Here is a 22634-nt window from a genome sequence, read left to right on the forward strand (position 1 = left end):
GGAGCTCCAGGACTCGCTCTGGCCGCTGGGGCAGCCACAACACAAGCCGTTCCCAGCCAGGAGCCGTGGGCTCCGTGTGGCTCTGCAGGACCTTGTCCCTGGGGCTCGTCTGGATCAGCGCGGGCAGCTGGGCTGCACTTGGCTTCCTTTGTGTCCCTGCTTCCCCTGGGACAGCAGCTGCCCAGCGCCCAGGGGACAGCAATGGCACCGGGGCAGTTTGGGGTGAGGTTCAGTGTCTGTGCCTGGCATGAATCCCAAATCCTTGCCGAAGGAGCAGAGAGTGCTGACAGAGCACAGGATGCTCTGCTGAGCACGGGATGGACCAGGGGTGATGTGAGACAAAGCCGGGATGGGAGTATGAAATAAAAGGAAGAGGAGAAACCGGCAGGAGAGGAGGAGGAGAGACACAGCAGGAGGAAGAGCAGGTGGGGAGGAGGGATGGAAGAGGGGGAGCGGGAGGAAGAGGAGGCATAAAGGGGGAGGAGCGGGGAAGAGGAACAGGAAGGGGAGGAGCAGCACGAGAAGCAGGAGAAGGAATCACCACGTGTGTCTATTGTTCTTTGTGTCCGCAACCCTCGGCCCGGGAGCATCGCCCCCCAGGATATCCCGCAGGTGAGCGGGCAGGGGGAGCTCGGCCCAAATATCTTGGGCAATGCCTGGGGTTGTTTTTGGGAGGTGGGGGGGATTTTTGGACCTTGCAGGACTTCAGAACGGAGCCCCAAATGTTTTTGGTTGCTCCTGGGAGGGTTGGGCGGGTGGTGGGGGGAGGGGACTGGGGCGGATGTTTGGATCTTGCAGGACTCCAAATATGAGTCGCAAATGCCCCTTGGGGGAATACTGGGGAGTCCCCTAGACGACAATTTTTCGGGGGTCCCGGTGGCGTCTGCCGGGAGGGATGGGATGAGCCCTGGGAAGGGTTGGATGTGGATTGGGGTGTGGGATGAAGTCTGTGGGAGGGGGATGGGTGGGATGAAGTCTGTGGGAGGGGGATGGGTGGGATGGGGCCTGGGATGAGGCAGCCGAAGGTTGGGGGTGATGAAGCCGAGGGGACCCCACTCCTTAGGGGCTTGTGGGGTATCCAGCACCTGTGAGGGAGTTTTGGGGTACCCCTGATCCTTCGGGGGTGGCACTGGCAGCGGGGGGACACGTCGCTCCGGAACCTCTGGACCCCACCTGCGCCCCCCCTCGCCCCCAGCGCCCCCGGGAGCAGAATTTGGGGAGGGGGGAGGTGGGGGGCACCCAGGCCGGGCCCCCCTTGCTGTCCCGGCAACTGGGGGCCGAGTGCGGGGGGAGCCCCGCGGGCATTGCCCGGCCCTGCCCGGCACGGCTGATGCCGCCCGCCCGCGCTGCGCACTGCTCCGGACTGGTGCTGCCAGTGCCGCGCGGGGCGGGGCCGCTTTGGGGACCCCCCAGGGCAGAGCGCTTTGGGCTGCTTTGGGGCTCTGGGCACCTGCAAAACCGGCGCTGGGCACGGCAAGAGCGTGTGGGGGCAGCTGGGGCCCTACTGGTGGCACTGGTGGCGCTGGGAGTCCCCCCGGCCGCGGGGTGAGCGGGGGGCGCGGTCAGAAGGGGGGCTGGGAGCCCAAATGGAGCGAAATGGGGATTGGGACCCCCGGAGTGGGCAGGAGGGGCCTGGAACCCCAAAACCAATCATAGCGGAGGGGGGATTGGGATTGATGGGACGATGGTGAAAGAGGGGGGAAGATATGGGGCTGGGACCCCCAAAGAAAGCGGGAGTGGGATGAGAAAAAGAAATTGAATTGGGAGGGGTCTGTGGATTGGGAGAAGGATGGGAAGGGGGAGGAGAGGAGAGGGAAAGGTGGGGTTGGCACGGAAGCAGGGCAGTTCCATGGGGGTCCAGCCCTGTCCCCCAGCACTGGATGCCTGGAGCAATTCCCTGGGCCTCTGGGGGAGGTGAATCTGCACTGGGGGTCCCCAAGCCCCCTGTCCATCCCTGGGGCTGATCGGGGGGTTCCCCCCACCCAGCAGCCAGTGCTGCAGCAGCTGTGGGTCAGAGGAGGGAGGGGAAGGGAGTTCTGGGGTGGGAGCAGAGGAGGAGTGGGAGGAAGAGGAGGGAGAGAGAGGAGGAGCAGGAGAACCATGAGGTTTCACCACCCACTGTGTCTGCAGCACCCCTGGCTCTGGGATCATTGCCCCACTGCATTCCACAGGTCACCAGGGAGGGGAAGCTCACCCCAAAGCTATCGGAGGGTCTTTGGGAGGGTGTTAGTTTTTGAGGGATGTTTGGAACTCGCAGATTCTGGAAGTGAGCCCCAGATATCTTTGCATGTCCCAGGCTGGGATATTTTGGGCTAAAGGGGAGGTTTGGATCTTGCAGGACTCCAAAGCTGAGCCATAAATGCACCTTTGGTGGAATATTGGGGGATCCATTTGGGAATTTCCTGCTATCAGCAGGACAGGCCAATCATTTTGGGGAGCTGTGAGAGAGCCCAGGGGGTGGAACGCAGCACTCTCAGAGTGCAGAGAGCAGAGAGGGGCAATACCGGAGCTGGGGGACCCCTGGCAGCCTGGAGGGGTGGGGGAGGCTGGAGATGAGGCAGGGCTGGGACACTGTGACACTGAAAGGGGTGATGGGGAGAGGGGGAAGCCCTGAGTGCCTGGAGTTGGGGGAGCCTGAAGAGGGGCACCCTGGGAGCCCTTGGAGCCAAAGCACAATCAGGGAAGAAGGGACCCCTGGGAGCACTGAAACCCCACGGCATCCCTAATCAGGACCCAGGAGAAGGGGGATCCCCAGGACCCATGGGAGCCCCAGCAGCTTTGAGAATGGGAAACCCCAGAACCCCATAGAGAGGAGACTGGAAAGGGGGATGTGCTGGGAGGCTTTTTCTGAACTCATTCTTATTTTAAGAGGAATTTATAGACACAAAACACCCGGTGACTTCTAGAGATAGACTTGGGCAGGAGGAACCCCCAGCCCAAGGCACTCACACCTTTTTTTCACCCAGACGGGGATTTTCGTTTCCCAAAACTTGGCCAGATGGAGGAGGATGCTTTGAGGAAGAGGAAGATGCCCCAGGACAGCCAGGCAGGTGAGGAGGAAGTCACTGCCCCTTTCCTGCTCTCTTCTCCTCCATCTCCCAGCCCAGCATCGCCCCTGGCTGCAGGAGAACCTTGCTGCTGACTCTGTCTGGTAGGGATGGATTGGGGGGATCTCCTTCCCCTTCCCTCTGGCATGGAGGCAAATCCCAAATCCTCTCCTTGTCCTTCCTTCCCTTGACAATGAGCTGAGGAGAGAGACCAGGGAGGACAAATCCTTAGAGCAGAACCTCACAGAAGAGGCCACTTTGAGCAGCTCTGTGACCCAGGAATCAAACTGGGAGGAAAAGCCCCAGAGATGCTGCACAAGGAGGGGCTGCAAACCCAGCCCAGGGAGCTCTGAAGAGCAAAGACCCACCCTGTGCCAGGAAGTTGGCAAGAGCTTCTGCTGGAGTTCGGAGCTTGAGATTCCTGAGAAGCTTCATGAGACCAAGAAGCCCTACGAGTGTGGGGAATGTGAGAAGAGCTTCAGAAAGATCTCCCAGCTTATGGACCACCAGCGGATCCACACCGGGGAGAGACCCTATGAATGTGGGGAATGTGGGAAGAGCTTCAGCCAGAGCTCAAACTTGTTCAATCACAAGAGGATCTACACTGGGGAGAGGCCCTATGAGTGTTCAGCTTTTAAAAACAGCTTTTGAAGGGTTTAAGTTTCCCCTAGATGCTAAAGATAGCTTGCTGATGTTCTGGGCTAAGCAAAACTAACATACTCAGATTGGGAAGGCACCTGGCTGGTGGCTTCCATGGCCTCCTGATTCCCTGTGGCCACCTGGACAAACACAAGGGCAGGAACATCCATGGGGACTCAGAGTGACATCCAAAATTCATTGGGAAGAGTTGATTTATTAATGTTACACCCTAAAAAATGTTACCTGCTGTGTAATTGTTTCTTCTGGTGGCATCAAGAAATGCTGGATGATCTTGGAGGTCTTTTCCAACCTAAATAATTTCCTTCTTCACCTTGTCACAACAACCAAAGCTGAGGTAAAATAAAGAAATGAAACAAAGAGATCTAAAGCTGCACCATTTTACTGTGCATTTGGGGGTGAATGTGGGGTTCAGGGGAATATTCATGAGGATTTGGATGTTCTGGGGCTGCCCAGGCTGTGGGACAGGACAACAGTCTCATAGTTGTGCTGGCAGAATGTGTCCACCTGAGCCCATCTGTTGTTCAGGAATTCCGGTTTCCTGTCCCAGTCCCTGGCCTGGGTCTCCCCATGTGGGGTGTGCCCCCCAAAGTGCCCAAATCACTGCTGAAGTGCCTGAGCTGCTCCCAGCTGTGGATGACCCTGTTCACCAGCCCCTACTGGTTAGTGCCATGGGGGATGAGAGGGAGTTTAGGGAATCCTGGGGGGATTGGGAGGGGTTTTTGTGGCTTTTGGGGGCATTTGTGGTGCTGAGAGGGAGTTTGGCATGCTCTGTGAGAGAGGTTTGGGGTCCTGGCTGTGCTGTGTGACTTGGAGAGAATTTGAGTGGGTGTAGGGGGAGATGGGAATGGGGTTATGGTGGCTCTTGGGCCAATTTATATTGCAGGGAGTGGTTTGGGAGCATCCTAGGAGGAGCTGTTGAGTGGTTTGAGGGGCCTGGGAGTGGCTGTGGGGCTGGGAGAGGTTTTTTAGTGGTCATGACAAACCCAGACCCCCAAAGCTGCCACCATACCCCACCCCCCAAGTTGCTGCTGGGGTTTGGGGGCTCCATGTTGGAGTTCATCCTCCTGGCTCTGCGGGAGAGGGTGAAGGGTGTCCCCAGGGGTCATGTGTGTCCCTGAGAGCATGTGTGATCCCCATCCCAGTGTCACCCCCTTTTCCCTCCCCACAGGGCTCCTGACCCAGCTCCTGCTGCCCCCAGGAGGGAATTTGTGGAGGGGGCAGAGGGGGTGCACAAACCCCTGCCGGGGGATGACCCTGAGCCAGCGCCCTTTGTTTAGCACCAACCTGGGCTTGGGGCTGCAGGAGGAAGAGGCTAATGGGAAGCAGATCCTGCAGGTGGGACAGTGCCTGGGGTCAGGGCAAGGTCCTGCCCTGCACACCTGGCTCAGGTGTGACACTGCCCCGGGAAGGGAGCGGGACATTCCCATCTGTCTTGCATGGGAGAGAGGAGATTTATGTGCTTTTGCAGTTTGACAGGCTTTAAGACAGCTAGTTTCCCAAGACTTAGTCCCGTTCGCAAGATTCTTTGATATCTGGCCGATTTGTCTAAAAATACCATTTATTTGACACAGAACATAACAAACATACAAACATAGAACAGATTGACACACATAGACACACAATGAATACATAATTGCAACACTGTTGGGGGAGATGAAATAGGAAGGCCTTACAGATACGATAGCCTTGCAAAAGATGATGAGAATATGGGAAATATGAGCGAGATTAAAATGAAAACAAGATTTGAGTTGTAGAGTAACTAAGAGAACAATGGCATGACCAGGGCAGGTAATGCCCCCTCTTGATAGAACAATGCCCTCTGCCCAGGCAAGTCCAAGGGTCAGAAACATCACCCCATATGGTAATGGGACGATTCTTATAGGCTGTATGTAAATGCTGTAAGACTTGTAGTTTGTCTTAGATTGGTTAAAGAAGAGTTGAATATTCAACAGAGAAGACAATTTATTGTATTGTAAACGGCAAATCGCTCTCTTTTGGCTCTCTTCTTTTTGCTCTCTCTCTCTCTCTCTCCCCTTTCTGCTGGCCTGCTTGGAGTCGCGTCTTGCGGCTCACAGGCCTCTCACCCCTACTCTATTTCACAATAAACCTTCATGTTCTAAAACTCATCTTTAGAGATCTCTTGTCCCTATTTTTACCCCCATAACTAAACCCCACGGAGTCAATTCTTACAGATGGCGCCATAACGTGGTTGGACGACTGACCCAGCTTCTCCCTGTAAGACCCTTCTCCGTGGATGGTAACTATTTTACCTATTTAAAGCTACCTTAACAGTGCCGCGAGCACGGCGTGGTTGCTATAGCAAGGAAACGCTGGAGCTCTAAAAAAATATTCAGGCACACCTCGAGCACAGCAATTCGTTCCTAATACGGATCAGCTGGAGCTCTCAGAGGACTTTTGCCTATTTACCGTCGAGCACGGGCGATTGCTGCTGCGCAGCTCAAAAACCTGGAGCTCTTAAAAAGGGCCTTACCGTGGAATCCGTGTGCGCTGAGCATAGGTGGACGCTGCTACGCATCGCTCATCCTATAGCTCTGAGCGCCACCGTACCCACGAGGTCCCGAGCACGGAACGCTGTTGCCGAGCAACGCCACAAACGGAGCTCTTTAACCGAACTGGGACGGAGAGTCCCGAGCGCGGAAAGTCGTGCACAGCACGCACACCCCGAAGCTCTTAAAACATCCCTGAAAGTCCTGAGCGAGACGGTGCTCTGAGGACGACCCCCCCTGCGGCACCAGGTAAGCACCCCTGCTCACACCATGGGTCAAACCCATAGTGCACACGACAGAGATCTCTATAAGCAACTTAAACGCCTATTGAGCTCCACTCCAAATAATTTACCTAAACAGGAGCTAAAAAACCTCTTAGAATGGACCTTAACTAATTTTCCAAACGCGGACCGCTCCGTCGTCTTTACTAAAGATTTCTGGGAAATAGTTGGGAACAAACTTTTTAATAACATTTCGCGCCGCGATCTCTCCGCCGCGGAACTAGTACCAGCCTGCAGGACGCTCGTAGAATTCTTTACTTTTAAAACGACACCCGCAGCGCACCCCGCGTCGGACTCCCCCGCTCTCGCGACCCTACCCCCTGCCGCCGGGAGCCCGCCACGCACCGCGCTCTACACCCCCCCACCGGTCCCCGCCGCACCGGCACCCGAGTTTCCGATGGCCCCGGCCACCATGCCGCGCCCCACGCTGTCTCCGATCGCTTCCGCTCTTCCCCACCCCTCATTTCCGCCTGCTGGTTCCCTCGGCGTCGGCGCGGCTCCGCCCCTCTCCTCCGCTCCTGCGCGTCCGCCCACCGACGTCACCGCTGTGTCACCCTGCTTCCCCACCCCCACAATCCCCTCTACTGTTGCCGACACTGTGACCCCCCCCACCCCCTACCCGCGCCGCCTCTCTCTCCCTGCTACCACCGTAAGGACCCGCCCCATCCCTGCCCCCCGCACCCCTCTCCGCTCCCGTCCGGCTGCAGCCTTGGCAGACCCCGGCGGGAGCAGCCCGGTCACCGCGGCCCCTCCCCTCGCTCCTGCTGCTGCACGCTCCCTGACTGACACAATCGCGGCTAACCCCCCCTCCCCCCCTACCCCCGCGGGGCTGGCCTCTCCCCTCCTGTTTTGCGCGGGGGAGATACTTGCTCAGTCTGTTATCATTACAATACCCGACGATTCAGTATCTATGCAGCTGCCTACGACCCCAGCGCTGCCGGCCGCGGCTCCGACCACCGTTCCCACAGCTCCCCCATCCCCTGTGCCAGACAATCCGCTCTATATTCAAATCCCCGCCACCGTGAAACGTCACGCGAACCCCGTGCAACAATCAGCGTCTCTGAGCCACCCAATCCAACCTCCCCACACTCAAACCCTGCAACGAGGAGAGGGGAGCTGCATCGTAACACCCGCGTTAACAAGTACAGCACACTCCCAGAATTATTTTCATAATTTTCAATTAACTGACTTGCATGAAGTTAAATGCCAAATTTGTGAAGAACGAAGTCTAAATCCTTTCACCATGCCTGAGTTAAAAATCACTACGAATGAACTTGCTCCACTTTTTAATCTGTTGAGAGGAAACAATAGCATCAAATCCTGTATATCTCTCACTCCTGAAACTTGCAACGCCTTAGAAAAAATCATTCATGCCTTACAAAACAAACAGGCATATCACTGTATGCCCGATAAACTCTTTTTCGTGGCGGTATTAGAAAAAGACCTGAGACTGTGCAGTCTCATTTTTCAATGTGATTCCACTACGAAAGATCTGTTGTTAATAATTGAATGTGTTCTTCTCTCTTACAGGTTGCCAAAGACATTCATCACACCTTTAGAAATGATATCTCAAATCATAAAAGGCAGAGCAAATCTTCTCTCAATAGCAGGTCACAAATATGCAATTAGTTATCTGCCTATAATCAAAACTTACTTTAACTGGGCAATGCACCAATCAGAAAACTTGCTGTGTACCTTGCTCGATTTTCCAGGCGTTTGCTCTATTCGTTATCCAGCACACAAACTGATCAAAGCCAAATTATGCTACAAAGAGAAACCTCTGATCAGTGAAGAGCCTTTAAATGCAGTCACTATCTTCACCGATGGGTCAAAGCAAATGCGCAATTCAGCAATAATTTCGCAAAACAAACATACAGAAATCTGGAATCAAGATGTTCAAAAACTTAAAACCTTACTTCAAGCAGCAGTTGGGAGAGCTTTTCAGCTCTTTCCAAAGTCTTTCAACCTAATCACTGATTCGGCATTCGTTACTAATATTATTAAAATAGTTGAAAGATCTGTTCTAAAGGATGTGAACAACAAGTTGTGTCTTTGGCTCACCTGTCTTTACCAAACTCAGTCACACAAAACTAATGCTTGTTTTTCACACATCATTGTTTTGTATGTTTACAATTTTTTGACTAGCTCTGCACAAGAACCTGACCCCCCAGCTTTAGTTGAAAATGTAGCATCAGAACAAATAGAAACACCATACAATCTTGTAACTTGGGGGAAGAGATTTGCATGTTTTTCCACAGGTGAAAGCCTCAAGTGGATTCCAGCAAAAAACGTAAAGCTGTGTCATGTATCCAAACCTGCCTAAGCCTTCACATCAGCCAGCAACCCTGCAACTGAAAAGCAAGAAGCAAGTACCCACACCTGAGCCAGCAGAACCATCAAGAAAAAGTATTCTGCCAAAAAGCAGCTCAAGAAGAAAAAGATATATGAACCTTATTCATTTACGCGAAAGCATGTTACTTGTATTCCTTTGCTTTAGTTTCTGTAGTGAAGCTTTACCTGTAAATCAACCAAAAATTCTAATAGTAGTAATTGTAGTTTTAGTAGCAATACCCTGTACACTCCAGTGTGTACAAAAGTTAGTGAGTAAAACTGTGTCTAGCATATTAGTTGTTCAACGAAGAGGGGGAGATGTTGGGGGAGATGAAATAGGAAGGCCTTACAGATATGATAGCCTTGCAAAAGATGATGAGAATATGGGAAATATGAGCGAGATTAAAATGAAAACAAGATTCGAGTTGTAGAGTAACTAGAGAACAATGGTATGGCCAAGGCAGGTAATCCCCCTTTCTGATTGAACAATGCCCTCTGCCCAGGCAAGTCCAAGGGCCAGGGCTGACCTTACCTGCCATGTTGGGGGAGATGAAATAGGAAGGCCTTACAGATATGATAGCCTTGCAAAAGATGATGAGAATATGGGAAATATGAGCGAGATTAAAATGAAAACAAGATTCGAGTTGTAGAGTAACTAGAGAACAATGGTATGGCCAAGGCAGGTAATCCCCCTTTCTGATTGAACAATGCCCTCTGCCCAGGCAAGTCCAAGGGCCAGGGCTGACCTTACCTGCCTGATAGAAATCCCAAAAAGGCAGTTTTTCTAAGGTTTGAAACAAGACCCTATATGCTAATGTGATGACTCTTATAGGCTGTATGTAAATGCTGTAGGACTTGTAGTTTGTCTTAGATTGGTTAAAGAAGAGTTGAATATTCAACAGAGAAGACAATTTATTGTATTGTAAACGGCAAATCGCTCTCTTTTAGCTCTTCTCTTCCTGCTCTCTCTCTCTCTCTCTCTCCCCTCTCTGCTGGCCTGCTTGGAGTCGCGTCTTGTGACTCAGCAGGCCTCTCACCCCCACTCTATTTCGCAATAAACCTTCATGTTCTAAAACTCATCTTTAGAGATCTCTTGTCCCTATTTTTACCCCCATAACTAAACCCCACGGAGTCAATTCTTACAGTGGAGGACATTCAGATTATAAATACAGGAGCTCCTGTTGGCCACAGGAAACTGGGCATATGGACCAGGCAGGGAAATGCACGGGAATGAAGGATGGCAGCTGTGAGGTGCTCAGCACCCACCTCAGTGGGCTGCAGCTGCCCTTGGCCTGAGCTCGGGAGGATCTTCCCTTTTCCTTTGGAACTCCCTGGCAAACACGGAGCCTTTCAGCCCACAGCAGTCCCCTCTGTGGGAGCACCAAGAGATTCACAGCCTCGCCAGGCTGGGTTGCCACCCTGTGTGCTGCAGCTCCTGCCAGGCCTGCTCAGGGAGCACAGGCAGCTCTGCACACATCTGTCTCCCGGGAATTGCTCACCTGGGAGGGAGCAGCAGCCAGAGACTGCAAAGACAAAGCAAGCATCTGCTGTGCTATCAACCCCAATGCCAGGCAGTGTCCAGCGTGGCACATTGTGGCATCCTGGAGCTTTCAGCTGCACAATGCATGTGGCCAAGCACGTGTCCTTTCAGGCTCCTTGTCTCAGGAGATTTTCAACCAGGCTGCAAGAGCTGCATTTGCAAATGTGTTTGAGTGCTGCAGCACCTCTGCAGGCACCTGACACAGCCAGTGGGATCCAATGTCCAGCAGGAAAATCCCTGTTTGTCTCACAACGAGTTCCACAAAACAGCCTGGCAGCTGCTGGCCTGCAGAACAGAGAGTTCTGGAAAATCTCCTTGGCATGGCTGAGAGCTCTGCTCCCTGCAGAGATCTTACAGAATGATCTCTGCACCAGGGCAGCTCTCTAGGAGGAGAAGTGGATGCAAGAAAAGGAGCTTTTGCATCAGACCAAGGCCTTGTGGCACAAGTCACAAGCACTTGGTGTCCCTGCATCCCTCCCGCCCCAGGCAGCGCCTTTCTCCTCTGCCCCACACAGCACACACTGCAACGCCCCAGAGACCAAAAGGCTTTGGCCTTCAGCAGTTTCCCCCAAATCAATGACTACAGCGCAATGAAAACAACAAGCTCTTCTGATTTGTCAAATCCATCATTTATTTCAATAAAAGCATCTTGTGGAACCTGTTCTAACTGAGCAAGAGCTACAGCTCAGCTGCCTGAGGAACATATTCCAGGCCAAATGTTAAATAATATTATCTATCATTAAAAAAAGACCTCCCTAGCAGTTTTCTTTCCCAACTAATGTCTAGTTTAAACCTTTGGAACTTCTTATCTTGTTTAATTAATTAATTTAGTAATTTAGCTATTAGGGCTTAATTTTAATGAACTTAATTAGTTAGTTATTAATTTTTATTAATAATTAATTTTTTTTGGTTCTTAATTAAACAGGAAAAGAGGGCATGAGAGGGCCTTTATCCAATTATCCTTAATTCTAGAAGAGAGCTCTACTAATATCTAGCCCTATTTTAACCTACAGAATTTAAGTCTAATAAATTCTCTTACTTTTGCTCCTCAAATTCTTGAGGCAGCAAGTACAATGGCACCTCAGTCTTGAGCCTCCTGGCCCTGCAGCAGATGGACATTGCCACCCAACTTGGTGGCATCTGCAACATGACTGAGGGTGCCTTCAGCAGTCTTGTCCAGGTCATTGGAAATGTCACTGCCAATGTCAGCGTTTGGTTACTCAGACCAGAACCCTGACTTGCTTTGGCACTTGCTTTGGCACTTGCTTTGGCACGTCTTGTTTCCTGGTCACCTCCATGTCACAAAGAAGGAGAAGCAGGTTCTTTGTTTGGGGCCTTGCCAGAGTGGAGAAGGTGCCTTTGAAACAGATTTTTTGGGGAAGGGAACCTCTTCATCCCAAGCCTGCCAGTCACATGCCAAGAGCTGTGAGGGATGCCTGGGACAATGCAAAGGCACTGCAGATCCTCCAGCCAACACATCCACTTCCTGCAGGGCCTGGCTCAGGGGCTGTGCACAAACACACTTGGAGCAAAGGAGAGCAAGGACAGAGCGTTCCAGAGCTCATTCCAGTGTTCATGCCTCTGTGGGTGTTACACCATTGGCATTCCCACAGAGCCATGGTGGGATGGCTCCTCTGACTGGAGCACTGGAATGAGGTGTCTGAGGCTCCCAAATGCCCTGAGCACCCTCCTGAAGTGGGACAGCTGCCACTCGGGGACAGCCACAGCCACAGCTGAGCGCAGGCCTTGCAGATGCTCAACCACCTGTGCCACTCTAGGAATTGCTGTCCCCAAGTGCCATCTGGAATGTCCCATAGGAGGGACCCTGAGTCACTGTCTGTCATCCTCTATCCTCCAGGCTGGGTGGCTGCATTCCGGCCACAAGTCACTTGGGAGGGACACAGAGCCACTGTCCTTGTCAGCGTTCCCACTCAGGTCTCTGTCTTCGGCCCAGGCCTCTAATGGGAGAGACCCTGAGCCACTCTCTGCTTCACTGCTCCAGCTCAGCTGTGTCTTCAGCCCATGACCAACATGGCAAGGAGCCTGAGCCATTCTCTTCCCCAGGCCTGCTGCTCAGCTCTGCATCTTCAGGCCATGCCTCACCTGGGAGGAACCCTGAGGCTCTCTCCTCCTCAGTGCTCCAGCTCAGGTGTGTGATCTCTGCCCACTCTGTGGACAGCCCTGGCAAACTGCACACAGACCTGAGCTCCTCAGAGCTGGATCCCTCTGTGGTTGGTGCCTCTGACAGGCATGGCTCTGCCCCTGCCCCTGCCCCCTGCCCACCGAGATCTTCCAGCTGGCTGGGCAAGGGGCTTTGGGGGCACTGGTGCATAACTGGGTATTGAGTTGAGGCCTCTTCCCCACTGTGAGGGGCTCTGATGGGCAGAGCTGGGCTTTGGCCTGTGGCTGGCCATGGATGAAGTTTCCTGTGCTCTGCCCAGGCCTGGCAGGGCCTCACAGGAGGCCTCTCTTCTCCACTTCTTCAGCTTGGGTGTCATTCATGTTCCCCTTGACAGTCTTCCTCCAGGATGACACAGGCGTTTTCCTCAGTCTCTGGTTCTGTCAGCACAGCCCCTGCTGCTGCCCCTGCCCCCTGCCCACCCAGAGCTTCCAGCTGGCCGGGCTCCGGGCTGGGGGGGCAGCAGGGGCTGTGCGGGGCAGCTGCCCGGCTCTCCGGCCCCAGTGCGGGGGCTGCTGCTGCCGTCCCTGTCCCCGTGCCCTGATGCGGGGGCCGCCGTGTCCCCGGCTGCTGGCCGCGTCGCCGGATCACAGCCGCCATCCCGCTCAGGATGGCACGGGAGCCGCGCCGCAGCGAGCGCAGCAGAGCCTGGCCGCGGCCCCTGGGGCTGTGCGGGGCTGCCCGGCTCTCTGCTGCTGCTGCCTGCGCCACAGAGGCAGCAGAAGCTGCTGTGTTTGCCACCTCTCGTGCCTTGGCAGTGGGATGCATGTGGTGCTCCTTGTCCTCAGGAGCTCTGCCCAGAGCAGCAGCTTCTGGCTGGGTGTCCCCATGAGCTGCCTGGGCACGAGGTGAGCTGGGCAGGTCAGCGTCTGCCTCTTCTGCCAGCAGCTCAAAGGGGTCAAACACGAGCGCTGGGTAGAAGGGCTTGACCCATATATGGTAGACACTGATTTTGTTCCTGTTCTCCTGTGACGACTCCTGGTCACTGCTCTCTTCCCCACTGGACACTGATTGATCTGCGTTTGGGGAAGAAAGCTCTAGGAGTCGTCCTGAGCCACTGCAATGCTCCAGTGGTTTTGGGTCATGTGAACAGGACACTTCGATTTCCTCCTCCACACTACTGCCACCTTGGAGATCCCTGGAGCAGCCCCTGTCCTTGCTCTGTAGCTCCTCCAGGACTGTCCCTGCTGCTGACCCAGCCCACTGTCCGAGACCTTCCAGCTGGCTGGGAGAGGGCCTGGGGGGGCAGAGCTCCTGAATCAAGTCTGGGGTTGAGGTCTTTTCCCCGCTGTGAGGGGCTCTGCTGGGCAGAGCTGGGCCTTGGCCTGTGGCTGTGCACAGCTGAAGCTTCCCGTGCTCTGCCCATGCCTCTCTTGGCCTCAAAGGAGGTCTCTTTTCTCCACTTCTCCAGCTTGGGTCTATGTCCTGTTCCTCTTCAGACAGCTCTTGCAGGCTCTCCACTTCCCACTCTTCATCCAGGATGACGCAGGACTTCTCATCAATCCCTGGTTCTGTCAGCACAGCCCCCGCTGCTGCCCCTGCCCCCTGCCCACCCAGAGCTTCCAGCTGGCCGGGCTCCGGGCTGGGTGGGCAGCAGGGGCTGTGCGGGGCAGCTGCCCGGCTCTCCGGCCCCAGTGCGGGGGCTGCTGCTGCCGTCCCTGTCCCCGTGCCCTGATGCGAGGGCCGCCGTGTCCCCGGCTGCTGGCCGCGTCGCCGGATCACAGCCGCCATCCCGCTCAGGATGGCACGGGAGCCGCGCCGCAGCGAGCGCAGCAGAGCCTGGCCGCGGCCCCTGGGGCTGTGCGGGGCTGCCCGGCTCTCTGCTGCTGCCGCCTGCGCCACAGAGGCAGCACAGGAGTCACGGTGCTCCTCAGCTTCCTGCGGGGCTGCCCGTGACTCGCAGTTGGACAGCTGCACGGAGCAGGAGAAGGATGAGGACCAGCTGGCCCTCTGCGGTGCAACCGGCCCCCCTGGCACAGCAGCTCCCTCCGTGCCCGCAAGCCCGCCCCGAGCCCCGAGGCAGCTGCCTGCTAGCCCATCCCTCACCTTCTGCCTTCTGACAAACATCAGCCACTTCTTCTTGGGCTGCACGTCGCTGCTCATCTCCTTGTCCGTGGACATCTTGGAGTCGCTCCGATGCTACCCTAGCCCGGGGAGATGCTGTCTCCAGACGGAGCTGCTCCCCTGGCAGTGAGCACCCCTAGCCATTTGGTGCCCTTTTATAGCCTCCCGCTCACGCCGTGTCCCCAGGTGTCACAATGGGCTCTGGGCACACGCAGCCACACGTCACAAAGGAGCCTGCAAGGCGCTGCTGTCCCCACGGGCCACTCCCCAGCAGCCCCAGGACAGCGGCGGGCTAGGGGGGCTCAGAACCAGCTGCAAAGCGACTGGAACCGGCTGGGACAGCAGTGTGCAAAGAGGGCGGTGACAGAGCTGTCACACAGCCTCTCGCAGGGACACATCAGGGGCTGCAAAAGCAATCAGTGTCGCTGTTGAGCAGCTAGCAGAGTAATGAAAGCACCAGTTCTCAGTGGCAAGAAGGAATGACCTTTATTGTTTTGATTTCATCACATATATAGAGTTCTCAAAAGTCACCCAGATTGGTCAGTCAGAAGCCTTCCCCCAGGCTTGATTGGCCAGGCCTGCACTGCCCAAGTTCTGGGACACTGTTCCAACAACATCCAAACTTTATCTTTATTTATAAAACACAAGAAGAGTTCTCGTGGGAAAAACCTGTGCTAGCCACAAATCAGTGCATGTGCCACAGCTTTAAAAAACTGTGTTTGCACACCATGCACAGCTGTAAAGTTCTAGAAGGTACCACTGCAGGCTGAAATTTGTTTGTAAATAATTACAAGGTAGAAATGATTGTGGAAACTATTAAAAAAAATCCTTTTTGATGTCCAAAAATCATTTTTTGGTGTCTATTAACTCTGATAATTGCACACTCAGCAGAGAATTTCTTTCTAAAATCAGGATAGAAGCCCCACTGAAAAATGCAGAGGCTCTTGCACATGGAACATGTGCAAGCCCAAGTTTAGGGTCAAGAACTGTGGTGTGCAAATAATGGGTTCATTGGGAAAAAGGTTTTCCTTCCAGAAGAGTTGAGAATTCCATCATTTGCCCCTTTAGAATGCAGAATAAAACAGAGGAGAACTCCCATGGTTCAGGAGGCAAAGGAAAGAACTCCAGAGATGAGCTGTTGGAATACAATTTCAAAAAAGGCTGAAACGTTCACACAGCTCCATTTGAAACTGGGAAGTTGCAAGAGGAAGTGATGGTGAATACTCCCATTTTGGAGGGCTTGGATGGGCTCTTGGGAAGGACTTGTTCCCTGGGAGGGTGGGGAGGCCCTGGCACAGGGTGCCCAGAGAAGCTGTGGCTGCCCCTGGATCCCTGCAAGTGTCCAAGGCCAGGTTGGACACTGGGGCTTGGAGCAGCCTGGGATAGTGGAAGGTGTCCCTGCCCATGGCAGGGGGTGGCACTGGATGGGCTTCAAGGTCCCTCCCAACCCAAACTGTTCTGGGGTTCCATGATTCTCTGGTTCTACAAACTACTGTGAAACATTTCACATCAGCGTGGAGAAGTCAATTCCATCCTGCTTGGAGATCCAAAGGATAATATTTGATGTGTTTCATCTGTTTGAATTTTGCCATGACTCTGGAACAGATTCCTCTAAAATGTAATAGTGGGATCCTAAAATCTTTCAATATAAGGATTTAATGTCTGCCATCTACCAATGACGACTCTGAATGAGGCTGCATGTGACAGCCTCCACTATTAATTTAACAAATAATTCTTCAGGATATTTGAATGACAGTGAATTTACTGTCATTCACACACTCTGACACTGAAATTTCTTGAAAGTCAGAATGGAAACCAAGTTGGATTTACCTCTCCAAAAGACAACATATATTTTATAATTTTCAAATTATAAACATGTAAAAGTAGAAGAAGAACCCAGTGAAGTAAATTAGGAAGAACAGAGCACTCTAAGGGATCCCTGAATGTTTCTTCACAGAAAATCACAGGAGCTCTCTTCAGCATTGAGTAAAAGCTTAAGTAAATTGAGTATCCATTAAGCATTGAGTAAATAAACATCTGTGATTTCCAGGCTCATTGTCATGCATGTCAAAGTTATCCACAAACCCTTTAAATATGTTTGGCATTTCTATCTCTTAGAAGCTGTTGGGAAATTTTTGTTACACTCCTTGAGGTGAATAAAACACACACTTGCTCTGAAACATTGCAAAGCAAAGCACAGACAGTTGGTGTCTTGGTTCAACTCAGGCAGCACCTCACAGCCCCTCGGTCACTCCCCACCAGTGGGATCAGGAAGAGAGATGGGAGGGTAAAAACTGGAGTGGGTTGAGATCAAGGCACTTCAACAGGGAAAGCAAAAGGCACCACATGAGCAAAGCAAAAGAAGGAATTCCTTCAGCCCTTCCCAGGGCTGGGCAGCTGTTCAGCACCTCCAGGAGAGCAGGGCTCCATCCCACAGAACAGTGACTTGGGAAGACAAAAGGCATCCTCCCAAATGTTCCCCCTTCCTCCTTCTTCCCCCCACTGCATATCCTGAGCATGAAGTGACATGGTCTGGGATATCCCTGGGGTCACAATGATGCCTTAATAATTTTGGGGGTTTTTTCTCTTCAAATGTCTGTAACTTGGTGTAGTTCTGTGCTCTTACAGAATGCTGAAAACCTCTGTTCCCAACACATTTAACCAAAACAAAGCTTTTGGGACAGAGATTCAAGGACATATTAATTACCCCAGGGCCAGAAAATATCTAAACAATGGTGGAAAGGGGGGAGCAGGCCTGGGGTGGTCAGTGTCATCACCTGAAGGTGTGATTAGAGAATTAGGGACCAATATGATAATAAGAAAAAACTTATAAAAGGTGAAGAGCTCATGACCTGGTGCCTATTTTGGATGTAGTCCCCAAGGGAGACTTAGCTTGCCTGAATGTACCTTGAAGGCCTTGAATAAATTTGTCTGCTATTTATACACCTAATTGTTTTGGCCTCTGTTTCAGGTAGCTGTTCCAGGCATCAGAGTCACCCAGAGATAAAGGACTGAATGTCTGCTGTGACCCATGAGAGCTCTGCAGCCCCAGGGGACACAGCAGGGACAGGGAAAGGAGTGTGGGCAGTGCCTCCTCTGAGCCTCAGGGAACTTCCAGAGGAGGATCCAGGGCAGCCCCAAGGTCATCTGGCAGACCTGGAACAAGGCAGGCAGCTCTGAGCAGCCTCCATGGCCCCAGCAGAGCTCGTGTGGGAGGGCTGAGTGCAGGGAGCACCATCAGCTGCCTGTGTGTCCCAGCTGGAGCAGCAGAGCCCAGCAGAGGCAGCCCATGGCCCCGGGCAGCACAGCCCCCGTGCTCTGCAGAGCAGCACCCCCAGCTCTGTGGGGCTGTGGGGAGCAGGGCAGGGGCTGCAGCAATGGCTGCTCAGGCCAGCACAGCCGTGATCCCCTGGGAAAGGCTCTGTGGGCAGCTAGGATGTGCCAGGAGAAGAGCAGGAGCCCTTGTGTGTGTGCACAGGAGTCCTGGCAAGAGCTGGGGCAGCAGGAGCTGCCTGAGGAGCCCTGGGGCAAACTCTCTGCTGCTGTCCTGGGCAGTGGGGCTGTCCTGGGGCTGCAGGAGATGCCAGAGCTGAGGATCTCCTGAGCATTCCAGACACAGAGTCACTGTCCCTGACCTCCATTGCTTCCCATTCTTGCTGCAGGGCCAGATAGGACTGGGCTGCTCTGCTGGGCTGGGGCAGAGGTAGGGAGAGGCTGGACTGGGCAGTGCCAGGGAGAGGAAAACAATGGACCCTTGGTTATACAAGTCCAGGCAGTGTCAGAATGGTTCCATGGAGCCCCAGAGTGTCACAATGGTCTCCCTTATTCCATGGGCCCCCAGAGTGTCACAATGTCCCCTCAATTCCACGAGGCTCTGAAGTGTCCAAATGGTCTCCATGGTTCCTGAAGGCCCTGCAGTGTCACAATGGCCCCATTGTTTCATGATGCCCCACAGTGTCAAAATGGCCCTTGTTTCTATGGGGTCCCGAAGGACCCCAGAAAGATCTCCTTGGTTCTGCAGTACCACAGTGGACCCTTGGTTGCATGAAGCCCTAAAATGTCACAATGCTCTCCTTGGTTCCGTGGTTCTCCACAGTGTCACAGTGTCTCTTGCCTGGTTAGAGCCCCATGATGTCACAATGGCCCCTTGGTTCCATGAGGCCTTGCAATGTCACAATGGTCTCCTTATCTTCATGGGGCCCCACAGTGTCACAATGGCACCTTGGTTCCTTTAAGCCCCACAGTGTCACCATGGTCCCCTGGGTTACACGAGGCCCTGCAGTGTCACAATGCCCCTTTGGTTCTATGGGGCCCTCAGTGTCTGTTTTGCTGGTGGGCAGTGTCAGTACCAACAACAGAGACACCAACTGAGGGAACAGTGTAATTTATTATAACACAAAACTGCAAAGAATTATAAAAGGAGAAGCTCAGCAATGCACAGATTCATTAGCAAAGAATCATAAAAGGATAAGATGGACAAAGCACCCAGTCAGCACTACCAAAGATTGCCTGAAGGGATTTAGAAAGATCCATCACCAGTTACCCTCAGACTTTACCATCACCCAGCCCCACACATCAGCTGGGGAAGCTGTCACAGCCAAGGACTGCAGAGCCACTCTGGACACTGGGAATTCCTGCAGCTGTGTCCAGCCACAGGTGAGGCTTCCAACCTCGCTGGGAGAGGGCCCAGCTTGGAGAGTGCTGAACAAACAAACTGACAGCACTTCTAGTGCAGGAACATCTGGATTCATTCTCCTCTTGGATTCTCCCAAAGCCTGGCCAGGGCTCAAGGAGGAACCAAGGGAGATTTCTTTCATAGTGCAGCCCCAACAAAGACAGATGTGGCTTTGTCTGGCTTCTAAATACAAAAAGGTAAATACATGTTTCACCAATGCACAGATACATAGATCATTTTGGTAATAATGTTTCATTAATGAGCAGATACAAATATAAGCATTGACTGGAAGGTTCGTCAAGAGGTCAGTATTGCTCAGGCCTCAGTAAAGGACTGTTCAGGCCTTAGTCCTTCAATGGGTCCTTTGACTGACAGATGAACTACAACCTTCATCAGAATTCTTTCAATAATACTCTTTAGAATAGATTTAGGTATTAGGCATAAAGGCATCACCACTTGTTTTCAATTAAGTCCTGTTCAAGTTCATTACTCAGATCTATACTTTGCATTCCTTTTAAAACATGCCTAAATAGTTCCTATTCTCTATGTTATTTATCAAATCCCCCTTTTTACTGACTCTCTTTTCAGACAAGTCTCAGTGCTCCATTTTTTAGCACAAAGTGTCACAACAACTCTAACATGGACTCATAACACACCAAGTGCACACACTGCAATGATTACAGTCACTGCCACAAATGCATTTCACAGCAGCCTCCAATTTGGCAGCCATGAAGTCAATCCCACCAGGGAGAATTTTCTTCTTTCTGCCACTCTTCTACTGCTCTTCCTATCAAGGTGATTCCTGACTGTTGAACTCAAACCCATCACTGATACAAGTGCAACATTCCTGTCCTAGAATAGCACAAGTTCCTCCCTGGACAGAAAGCAGATAATCCAAGGCCATGGAGTTCTGCAGAGCCCCACTGGTGTTTGTTGGAGCTCATAGGATGAGCTATTCAGTATTTTAACATTACAATTTTCTACTTCTTCTCATAATCAAATTAGCTCATTAACATAAACTCCATAGGACAAGGCAGTGCACATGGGACACAGGGTGAACCAGAATCTTTGGCTTTCTGAAATCAAAGGCACTCTTTGGGTGGAAAATGTTCCCTTGACCCTAACTCTTCCCTGTGGTTGCCAAAGTAGCCAAAAGGGTGGCACTGCAGCTGAGAGTGGTGTAACACTGACCCTGAGCAGCTCCAGCACCCCAAGCTCTATTGACATTGTGAGTGATGTTCAAGCACAGAAATCCTTTCACATTGTGGCCTCTAGCTATAACAAGGTAGGTTTCTCCTGAAGGCAAATCCTAGTGAATCCTCTAAAATTGATAAATGTATTCCTTTTTTCCACAGTACAGTTTTTTTTAATTATCCCTTCATTGTCTCTGTTACAAGTCAGAGTCCATCGACAGAGTTCTGCCACCCTGTAGCGTGGGCCCTCCAAGGGAATCCTGTTCCTCCCAACATTAGTTGAGAACAGACCCAGCAATTAGTTACACTGAATACTTTGGCTACTTTGACCTTTATATTTTCATAAGTATTTTCATGACTAATCCCTTGGTGAAACTCCAGAGGTGATTCTAGCAAACAAAGATTCTGGTTGACTATCAAGATACAACTTACAGTCATAAGCAGTACTTTAGTGACAAGGTTATTCACTCTTTTTCCTCAATCTCATTCAGGTCAGGAACAATAATTCCATTGTCCATGGAGCTGGCTCCTTTTTAATTCCACAATAATGCCCCAAGGTCCTTTGCTGTTCAGCTTCACCGTGGTGTCTGTGGGTAACAAGGCTTGGTGGGGTCCTTTCCCCTTCGGCTGGAGAGCTGCCAGGTCCCAGTCCTTGAGGTGCTCCAGGCTCCTGGCTGGAATTCCTGTGGAAGGCACTCAGGGTCACATCAGCCTTCACATGGAGCCCTGTGGATCAGAGCATTTTCCAAAGGGAACGTTGGGGCAAACAGGGAGATTTGGTCTGGCAGGATCTGTCAAACAACATCCTGTAACATCTACTTGTTCTCCCATAGAACACTTGGCTGCAGGGACATATTCCCATTGTTCCTGCCCAGGTTTCAGGATTCAAACTGCATTATCTTTCCCCAGAGCTGTTCCTTTAGTTGGCTCAGGAGGGCCAATTGGCCTCTGGACCCACACTGTGGCTCCATTATTAGGAGTGGTGGATCCAAACCCTTTATCTCCACAAGCAGTACAGATTTGAAGTGGATCTCTTTTTTTCACAACTGTTTTTAAAACTGTATTATCAGTTATTGCCCTATCCTGTCATGGGGTTGCATAATCAAATCTTGTTCACTATTGTTAACCAGAATTTAATTTCTTCTTGATTATTTGTATCGATTTCTCCTCCCATGACATGAACACTTTGCAAGGCCAAGCTGCAGTGAGCAGTTATCAAACCAAAGTGTCCTGGAGGATCTGAATTCCCGTTTTGGTATTGATAACTCTCATTTGCTTCTGATTTATCCTCATTAAATCTAATGCATAAAGGTCCAGCCATGCAGCTTCTGGGGTGGACCTGTAAGGGGTTCTCCACCAGGACATGTTCCCATCTCCTCATTTTTTCATCTGCTCTTTTAACAAACCCTCCATCCATTCCACAAATCCTACAGCTTGTGGATAGTGTGGTATATGATAAACCCAGCAGCCTTAATCACTTTATTTCTCACAGTAACAGACAAAGCATTCCATATCGCAGTATCAGCAAACCCTATAAAAATAGCCAATTTCATCCCATCCTCCTTTACTCATCATACACAAACTCACCAATTTTCCCACTGACGTTCAGGTCCTGGCCAGACATTTTCTGTAGGGTATTTAGTATTACATCCCTGAGCATCAAAAGCTAACAAATTAATATTGTCAGCATTATTTCACATTATTATTAATTTGTGTATATATATATATATATACACATACATACATATTTTAATTATATATTTACATATAATTATATATATTTATTTATTATATTATTATATAATTTCACTTGCACAAAGAAATCTGAGCTCGAGATTAAAAACTTCTGTTGCTCCATGTGGGAGCATTCCTAACACAATTGTTCCTTCTGTTGGTGCTTTTTTCAATATACTGTTAACAAAATTTATCCTCACCTTCCCAAACCCACAAGATCTTTTCCTTTTTCCATATGCAATTTTGGATGCATTTTAATACATCCAGCAGATCAGCTTCTTTTAGCTGACTGCCCCATTGCTCACACAGTGCTCTGATCTCAGCCCACTCCAGAGCCAGCCAACTATAGGGAAGGTCTTCCCAACCAGGAATCTTGGATGGGACCAATTCCTTACATTTATATTTACAAAGTGACATTTTGCT

At 51.7% G+C, this 22634-nt stretch overlaps 2 protein-coding genes across 3 annotated transcripts in view; one reads left to right on the plus strand and one right to left on the minus strand.

Annotated features, from left to right (window-relative positions):
* The window catches only part of LOC146421070 (uncharacterized), a 391077-nt gene that overhangs the window by 16457 nt on the left and 351986 nt on the right, over positions 1-22634 (minus strand). The gene's annotated exons all lie outside the window — the stretch shown is intronic.
* Positions 2979-22634, plus strand: part of LOC146421072 (uncharacterized) — a 61486-nt gene continuing 41830 nt past the window's right edge. The window contains exon 1 of the mRNA XM_085047617.1: positions 2979-3050. Within this exon, the coding sequence (XP_084903743.1) occupies positions 2999-3050 (52 nt within the window). The 5' untranslated portion in view covers positions 2979-2998. The remainder of the gene's footprint in view (positions 3051-22634) is intronic.

The sequence above is a fragment of the Lichenostomus cassidix genome, unplaced genomic scaffold, assembly GCF_008360975.1.
Source record: "Lichenostomus cassidix isolate B80296 unplaced genomic scaffold, HeHo_3.0 HiC_scaffold_43, whole genome shotgun sequence".
Classification (NCBI taxonomy): domain Eukaryota; kingdom Metazoa; phylum Chordata; class Aves; order Passeriformes; family Meliphagidae; genus Lichenostomus; species Lichenostomus cassidix.